Genomic DNA, 8,215 nt, shown 5'->3' on the forward strand with positions numbered 1-8,215 from the left:
CGTCATCTTATGCAAGGGATCTGTAAAAGGTTTACTGCCTGCTCCCTCCCCCATCAAACCCAGCCCCCAAACCAGACTTTCCATAGCTTGGCAATGTGAAAAGAAGACATAGGAGGTGGAATGAGGAGAGATTCCTTTATTGTTATTAGAAATAGAAAAAACAGCGTCCCTAGCCCTCTTTCCAGGGAGGAGCGGCAGTGGTTCCCAGATGTCCACTAGTAGGAATTGCCTTAGCACAAAAATGTGCTACCTTGCATCTTTTAAGGCTTCTGCCCTTGAAATGGGATGCAAGTGTTGATAGAAATGAAGTCGTTCATAGCTAAAACTCCTAGCCTTTGCAGCAGGATTGTTTGAGTATTGCAGTTTGCGTCCTTGAGCACTGGATGGCAGGTGATGCTGGGGGCTCACGTCCTGGGTGCTCGTTCTTATTCCCTGCCCCACGCATGCAGCGGCTTTTGGGGCTGCCAGCACCTCTTCTATCACCGTAACGCCTCCCAAATTAAGAGCAGCATCTCTGGGCACACATGATGCCACGTTACTCAACAAGCCCCATCTGACCAAACTCTGTCGGGCACGCTGTGCAGGACTACGTCTGTCCTGCGGTGCGAACGGGGCCGAGGTGTCCCGAAGCTGCTTGGCCAGGCTCTGCGTGCGCTGCCTGGAACGTGCCCCTCTATTTCCACCCAGGAAATCCTGGACAGAAATACGGGTGTCTTTGCTTTCTGAATGCAAATGATGGCACTTAGGCTAGCTCTGCGGGTGCTGCTGTAGGTCCTGATGAGAATGTCTAATTCAGGAGAGAGGGGATGAAAAACCCCAAGTGTGGGGTTTTGGTGGTTGGTTTTTTTTTTTACATTGTTATTGGGATTTTTTCCCCTGAATGTGCTAGGTCCTTTGTATTAAAGATAAATTCATGTTTTCCTCATGACTGGCTATCTTTGTGCACTTGTCACTGCATCTCACAAGTCTAAGATTGTCTGTGTAGAAATGGGAAGATATGGTGAGTTCTGAACAATGACAAAAAAAACCCTTTAAATCTCAGCCTACATTCAAGTGCAATGAATTGTAAATGCTTCCAATTATCTAATGACATAGATTCCTTGTTCCTGGTAACTGGCTGTCTTCACTTTCAGCCTTTAAAAGAGCCCTAAACAGAAAATCAGCCTCTTGTGTTTAAAACCTGGAAGTCTGCACATGCTCAGCTTGTAGGTTAAGCTGGAGCTGCTCACACTTGGCTTTATGCATCTCACCAAAATGATCAATTAAGAAGCTTGTAACCCAGGAACTCTTGTTTGAAATGTGAACTTCTGGACAGGGGAGAGAAATAAAAGGTGTCTATCAAAAAAGCCTTTCAACATGAAGTGTCAAATTTTCTCCATTTGAAAACCCAGGTGCAGTAATTGGCTCTTATGAGATTCTTTCCTGAGCTCTGCAGTGTTCTCAAGGAATTGATGGTGTTAAAAGAAAAAAAAAAAAAAAAAAGGGGGGGGGGGAGTGGAATGGCAGTTCAAATTTTCAAACCGGCCTCCTGAACTTGTCGAAGAGCTTATGTTCCTCATAGCTTCTGTAGTAGAGGGGGAGCAGGTCCCTGGGGAGGTCGGCGTGGCAGGGCACGGCGGGCAGCAGGACGCTGCGGGACGGGTGGCCAGGCAGGGCAGCGACGGGCGGTGTGCCGGGCTGTAACGCCAACGGGGGCAAGACCCCTGCTTCGGGGTGCCAGCTCTGCGGGGGCACCTTCGGCAGGTTTTCGGGGCTCCTGGTAAAGGCAAGAGGGAGAGGGGGTAGTAAGAGGGGGCTGCGGGGCCCATGGGAGCCCGCAGCCCACCCAGGCGATGCTGAGACGGGGTGAAGGAAGGACCTGCGCCTCCGGATCCTCTCCCCCTTGGAAAAGAGCAGGTGGAAGGGTTTCGTTGGTGTTAGGCGCTAAGTGGGGAGCGTGTAAGAGGGTGAGGCAGGGTCTCAAATGCCCGAGCGATGGATGTGGGTTTTTAGATCTGGCTGCTCTTGCCCCTGCGCGAGGGGCTGAGGGAGCGGTGCCAGCGCGGGGGGCTGAGCCCTACCTTTGGAAAGCCAGGTTATTGCAGCCTGCGAACGCCCCTGGGAACACGGAGCTGGAGAGGGCTGAGAGGTGGTAATCGCGCCGGTGGTAGTGTTTCAGTCTCCCGAAAGCATTCCTGCCCCTCTCGGGGGTGGAGGGGTCACGCTTCCATCCTCCTCTGACTTTCCTCCTATGCTGCTGCCTGCAAGGTGGAGAGAGAGATGCCCACGCGGATGCTTTTCTTTGCGCTTTGTGGACTGGTTGTTTTCGTTCACCCTCCCTGGCCCCAGAAAGGTTTGGCACGTTTGTATCCTAAACCAAGGTTGTCACCCAGTGGTTTTGACTTCTCTTCCTCCGCTCCCAGAAGAAAGCACCGAAGCTATTTCAGCCCCGCAGAAAAGGGGTGCTGGTGAGGCACCGGCCAGCCTGGGGAAGAGCAGGGAGAGGTATGGCTGGTGCCTGCTGAGAGATTGAGATGTTATCTTTTGCAGGGTTTTTTTACTCCTTGTGAGCTTCTGATAGTAAGGAATTAGGCTCTCAGTTAAAGCGGCATCCCTAGGTAGGCTCCTGCATGGTCCCTGTCGCTGCGACCCCTTGTTCAGGATACCGTCGCTGGCGAAACCAAAGCAGTCCTGCTGGATCATGTGTTGGGAAAACGGGGAAGTGCCGCTGCAGAGAGGCTGCTCCGGGAGCGTGGTCCTGCCTGGTGGCACCCCTGCTCGCCCAGCCCCGCTCCCCACCACAGCTCCTCTCCCTGCCCTCCCCGGAGGAGGGTGCTCCTCTTTTCGCTCCGCTGGACCACACACAGGCAGTCGCACCGACCTCAGCCTCAGAAAGGGATATTCGCACCGACCATCCTCCGTATATTGTCCGTTCCCTTCTCCCTCCGATACGGAGAGCTTTTTGTAAATCACCAAGCTAACAGCTTTGCACGTGCTGCGGCGTTCCTTGCGGGAGCCCTCTCTGCCATCCCCAGCAGCGTCCCCGCTGCCGGGACCCCTCGCGAAGAAGCCCCCTCTTCCTCACCGGGGACAAACGTAGCTCCGCTTTGGAGCAGCGCTTCAACGTTTTTTACGCGTGAGCGTGCCGAGCTGCAGGTGGTTTCGGACGCGTGAACGGGGAGGGTCGTGCGGGAAGGGAGGTGGGTCACAAGATGCGTCTGTCCCGGGTGGGTGCGACCCGCCTGGCTTCGTGTCTCGGCAATTCTCCCGTAGCTCCGGCTCCTTACCCCCCCTTCCCAAAACCACCTCACCTACCCCCCCCGCCGCATACTCACCCACCACGGTTCTTCCTCGCCTTGTCCCGCCAGCAGCAGACGGCGAAGGAGATGGACAGGGCCAGGATAACGGCTCCGCTGAGCAGCGAGGCGGCCACCGCAGCGCGGGAGCCGGTGGCCGAGGGCTGCGGGGCGGCTGCGGGGCAGAGCGGGGGGGCGGTGAGTGGGGCCGGGGGGGTCACCTGAAGTTACGCTTCAGGGCGTAGCGGTTAGTAGTAGCCGCTTAAAAAAAAGAATGGCGATTGTGGGGGACGGCATGCTGTCTCAATAAATATGAAAGTTAATGGCGGGGGGGGAGGAATCATACTAAAAGTTGCTATTTTCTTTAGATAATTAAAGTAAAATAATCACATCGGACGGAAAACGGAACATGTTCGATGTGTCTTGCATAAAGCACAGAGGTAGCAGGAATTAAGCCTCAAAAAAAAAATGGTGGTAACTCTTTTTTTTTTAACCTGGAACATTTATTTTTGTGTAACTGTTCCTTGGGAAGGAAAAAAAGGAAAAAGTTGAAAAAAAGAAAAAGAGTTAAAAAGGGAAAAAGTTAGAAAGGAGAAAAAAGTTTATAAGGAAAAAAGATAAAAAGGAAAAAAAGTTAAAAAGGGTTAAGGAAGCATGAGTATTTGAAAGAAAAATTGGCTTGTGAAATTAATAACAAAACCAACCAGTTAATTGGAAACTTTGATGGGCATAACCGTAGAATAGTTTGGGTTGGAAGGGACCTCTAAAGGTTACCTAGTTCCAACCTCCCTGCAACGAGCAGGGACACCTTCCACTAGACCAGGTTGCTCAGAGCCCCGTCCGACCCGATCTTGAATGTTTCCCGGGATGAGGCATCGACCACCTCTCGGCAACCTGTGCCAGTGCTCCACCACCCTCAGCGTAAAAAATAGCCACTTTCTTCAGAATGTGTGCCGTCCATCCAAGCGTGTGATCCTTACCTGCCATAAGGACGATGTCCAGAAAGAGCAGATGAATTACATCCTGATCAAAGCATAAAGGGAACCTAAATGCTGTTTGCATTGTAAATGTCTAAAGTTAGGGAAGTGGCTCCCATCCCAAGGGCAAAATAATAAGAAAGAATTTGCTAACATCTGCAAAAATGGTATGTTTAGGTTTTCAAAGTAATAAAATACGCAGATTCAAAACCCCCAACCTTATGACACTTGCAAAATAACCAAACTAAGGCTCCTGAAAGTACAGAGATTTGCTTTTTGTTTCAAAGAGAACAAGCGCGTGGGGATTCTTTTTCCTTAAAATTGTCTTAAAACCTCTTTATTTGGGGGAACTCAAGGTGTGATTTAAAGTTTGGAGGGTTTTTTGTTTTGTTTTGTTCACTCAAGTTGTTTCTGTGTTAAGCGGTGCACAAACTGCAGGCATCGTTTAGGGCTGAGAAGACAAGGTTTGCTGATGAGCTTTATGACTGTTTTACTACAGGAGTAACTGTGATCTATTGCAACAAAGTTCATTGCTTTTATTTTTGCTGTGTTCATTTTTATGAATGAAAGGTACTCACTGACTGTGTGTCACCAGGTTTTATAGCTCTGAGCTGAGGTGAGTTGCTTTATTTCTGTTTTCGTTTTTAAAGGGCAAGCTGCCTGGGGTGCTTCTGAGGTGAAGCACCTGCAGGGTTGTCCTGTGGTTGAGGCACTCTGGTTTCTAATTTGACCCTCGTGAGGTGCTACCATTTCAAAATGGATTTGCTTCTCCTGAGCAAGCGGAAGAGAAGCAGCAAAAGTGAATGCGGCAGACCTTTTCTACTTCTAACTTTTTTTTAGCCAGCTGTTGCACCACAGGTTTGCCTGTAAACTGTTTCTGGGAGGGCCCCGGGTCTTTGATTCTCAGCACCCAGCACGAGCAATATAATTCACACGTAAGCTATATAGCATTTACAACGTCTGTGGTTTTGCTTGTCGGTGCAAAAACATAAAACTTTCTCGAGAGCCATTTTCCTGAAATTATTTTATATACGCACGCAACACGCAGTGCGTGAGGGAAAGCTTTTAAAGCAATAAACTTTGTTTCTTCGACATTAAGCCATTCGTTCTCGATGAACTCATGCCACAAAAAACCGTGAGGGCCATTTGCAACCGGCACACGCTCTGCACGTGCTTTCGTGGCCCAGCACGTGCTGGGGTGTTGCCAAGTTCAGCTTTCCTCCTCCTGAAAACTTTTGGCTGTGCCCTGGAGCCCCTGTGCCTGGCACCCAGAGCCGAGCGTCAGCCGCTATCAGGTTTTGACCCGACTTGGTGACTTCTGCGCCAGGTACTGGGAGCGAGAGGAGAGCTGGTCATCTGCCCAGCCCACGCCGGGTGGATTCACCCTCTGCCTTACGCAGGTCACGAATCGCTGCTGCGGTGTCCGCGCTGAAGCATGGCATTTCACCTGTACCGACAGGCGCCGACCAGGTAAAGCTGGACCCCCGTCCCCTTTTGGGGTGGACACCCCACCTCCTCTCTCCTCGTCAGCAAACCCCAGCGCGAGAGCCGGCGGCTGCACCTCCCCTCCCGACTCAGCCATCGGTCAGCAATCACCTGCACCCCATTAAGACCCCCAAATTGGGCACGGGGGCTCCTTACCCTGGCAGTGGGGCGGGGGGTGGCTCCAGGATGAAGTGCTCTCCCGGCGCAGGCAGGAGACCCTCTGGCTACCCACCAGCTGGAACCCGTCCTGGCACCCGTAGACGAGGACCGAGCCCACGGAGATGCCCGAGCCTCTGTCCACGTAGTAGTACCCGTGGCGTGGCGGGGGGAGAGCCGTGCACAGCGCTGGGGGAGAAGGGGAGATGTTAAATGCAGGTGGTGACAAAGCCCTGGGTGGGGATGCTTTTGCAAAGGCTGCCTGGCCCCTGTGTCGCTCCTGCTGGTCCTGCAAGTCTCAGACTTTTTTTTTTTTTTTTTTTTTTTTTTTTTTTTTTTTGTGTGTGTGTGTAATCCTAAAGGAGAGGTGTAGGGAAGTCTAGTGGCTTTGTCTGGAAAATAAGTCTTCTAGTTGCAAACTCTGCAGGGTGAGCGGCTGCCGAACAGCAGAAGTGGGGCTGGGAAGGTAGAGGATGGGGACGGTGGGAAGAGGGCGACCCTGAGGAGGGGAAAGGAAGAGGACAGGCATTTTTTAATACCCCAGTATTCTGGGAGAATATTGATGGCTGGAACTCAAAGCAATAAAACTACTACCCTATGCTATAGAGAGATACTTTTTCCATCCCAGCCTTTAATTTTTTTTCTGATTTGTTACCCACAACTGTCCCGAGTTACTCAGTTATCCTCCTTAGGTCATCCTTTCTGCATTGCACCCTTTGCATCTTTATTGCTGTCCTTGTTCCAGCTTGCTAGTACCTGGCGAGAGCTGGGAGTGAGGCAGGCTCCAAAGGGATGCCAGTCTGACTGTGTGCTTGCAAAAAAACCCTGGCTATAGTAACACAAGGCCAAGAAAATGCAGAGGACTAGATTCTCATGTAACAGGATCACAGGTACCAATATTCTGAATTAAGGGAAAATACTCTGACCAACTCTAGTTAAGCCAAGCTTAAAACCTGCAGGCAGAACTGTGCTTTATCTAGCTTAGGGGGAACTTTTGAGGGAAATTCCGAGCGCAGCAGTAAAGCTAATGTGAGAGAGAGGTTTGGTTTGCCTCTGCTTTTGCTGAGATGATGTAGGCATCTCCTCCAGAGGGGCTGACAAGAAACAAATCGGGTTGAGTAAGATCAGACGTTCTCTAGGTCCAGCAATACTGTTAACAGGTAGTGGAGCTGTGTCTATATGAGTAAATTCAGCGGTGCCAGGGAGGCTGCCAACATGCCTGGACTGGATCCGTTGTACGATTAAATTGGCTGGCACTGGCTAGCACCTTCCCCGACAATCCCTCGCCGTGATTTGGAGATAAGGTGGTCCAGGGACCGTTCCTAACGGGCACTTTGGAAACAACAGATAGCTCATAAAGTTTTGGGAAGGTGAAGGGTTCGACAGTTCGGCGTGGGCTGCTCTGTGCTGCTGCCTGCACGCAGGGATGGGCAGCCACCCCACAGCAGCCCCGACACTGTGGCCCACTTGCCGGGGAACATCGAGTGGTCTGCCCTAGGAAGTGGATTGAATAAAAATAATTACCCTCAGCATTTGGAGATTATTTGTGCTTTTAAAAAATCTCCATCCTCATTTCTTCCCAAGGGTCGGAGCTCAGCCCTTGGGGACAGGGATGCGCTCAGTGCGCCCGTACCCTGCGCAGGGAGCTGGTCCATCCCGATACTCATAGAGGTTGACGTGGAGGAGGACTTTACTCTCCAAGGAAGACAGCTGAGCCTTAAATTTCCTTCCTTAACCTTGATTCGGACGCGTCGCATCTCTCCCGGACCACAGAAGCCGCTGTGGCCGTGAGGACCACGCGAAGCCCCGCAACCCTACGCGTGCCCTCGCCGTGCCTCCGCGCCCGTCGGGAGAAGCATCGTCACGCCATGGGCAACGCGTCCCCGCGCCCTTCACCGCGTGTGTGCCTGCACCGGGGGTGGGGGTGGGGGGTCCCGAGCAGCCCTGCAGAGGGAGGAGAGGTGGGCGATCGCTCGCTCGAGTACCTGAGATGTTGCTGCGTACGTCGGTCCCGTTGGCAATGTCCCCGGGCAGCCCCTTTCTGACGTGTCCTGCCCCGGGCGAGGCGGTCCCGGGCCCAGCGGCATCGCTCCAGGCAAAACTCAGGCAGCTCCAGGGCAGCAGGCAAAGGGCGATGCATTTCCTGAACTTTTGTCCCGTCATGGTTTGGGGAAACGCGGCATCATCGGGTGCCTGGCCGTCCCGAGCGCCTGCGGTTTCCCTTTGCTTCTGAGCAGGAGTCAGCTGGGCTCTTAGGGCATTAAGCCTTGAGCAGCAAAGCTAGCAGCCGCTCTCCCCCCGGGGTTTGCCTCTCCTCCTTGC

At 52.3% G+C, this 8,215-nt stretch overlaps 1 protein-coding gene across 1 annotated transcript; it reads right to left on the minus strand.

Moving 5' to 3' along the window:
- Positions 1-209: 209 nt before the first annotated feature.
- On the minus strand, positions 210-8,215 carry LOC126034489 (uncharacterized). Its single transcript, XM_049792268.1, has 5 exons — positions 7,879-8,215; positions 5,894-6,082; positions 3,315-3,450; positions 2,061-2,240; positions 210-1,756 (listed from the first exon to the last, which is right to left on the minus strand). The coding sequence occupies exons 1-5, from the start codon at positions 8,054-8,056 to the stop codon at positions 1,516-1,518; spliced, it is 924 nt and encodes a 307-aa protein (XP_049648225.1). The 5' UTR covers positions 8,057-8,215; the 3' UTR covers positions 210-1,515.

This window comes from Accipiter gentilis, chromosome 34, assembly GCF_929443795.1.
Source record: "Accipiter gentilis chromosome 34, bAccGen1.1, whole genome shotgun sequence".
Taxonomy (NCBI): Eukaryota; Metazoa; Chordata; class Aves; order Accipitriformes; family Accipitridae; genus Astur; species Astur gentilis.

Excerpts from the sequence above, each read along its gene's own strand:
- LOC126034489 (XM_049792268.1), bottom strand. The coding sequence starts at position 8,056 with ATGACGGGACAAAAGTTCAGGAAATGCATCGCCCTTTGCCTGCTGCCC. Across the intron at positions 6,083-7,878 it reads CGTACGCAGCAACATCTCAG|CGCTGTGCACGGCTCTCCCC; the intron begins GTACTCGAGCGA and ends CTTCTCCCCCAG. Across the intron at positions 2,241-3,314 it reads GCGAGGAAGAACCGTGGTGG|GCAGCAGCATAGGAGGAAAG; the intron begins GTGAGTATGCGG and ends TCCACCTTGCAG.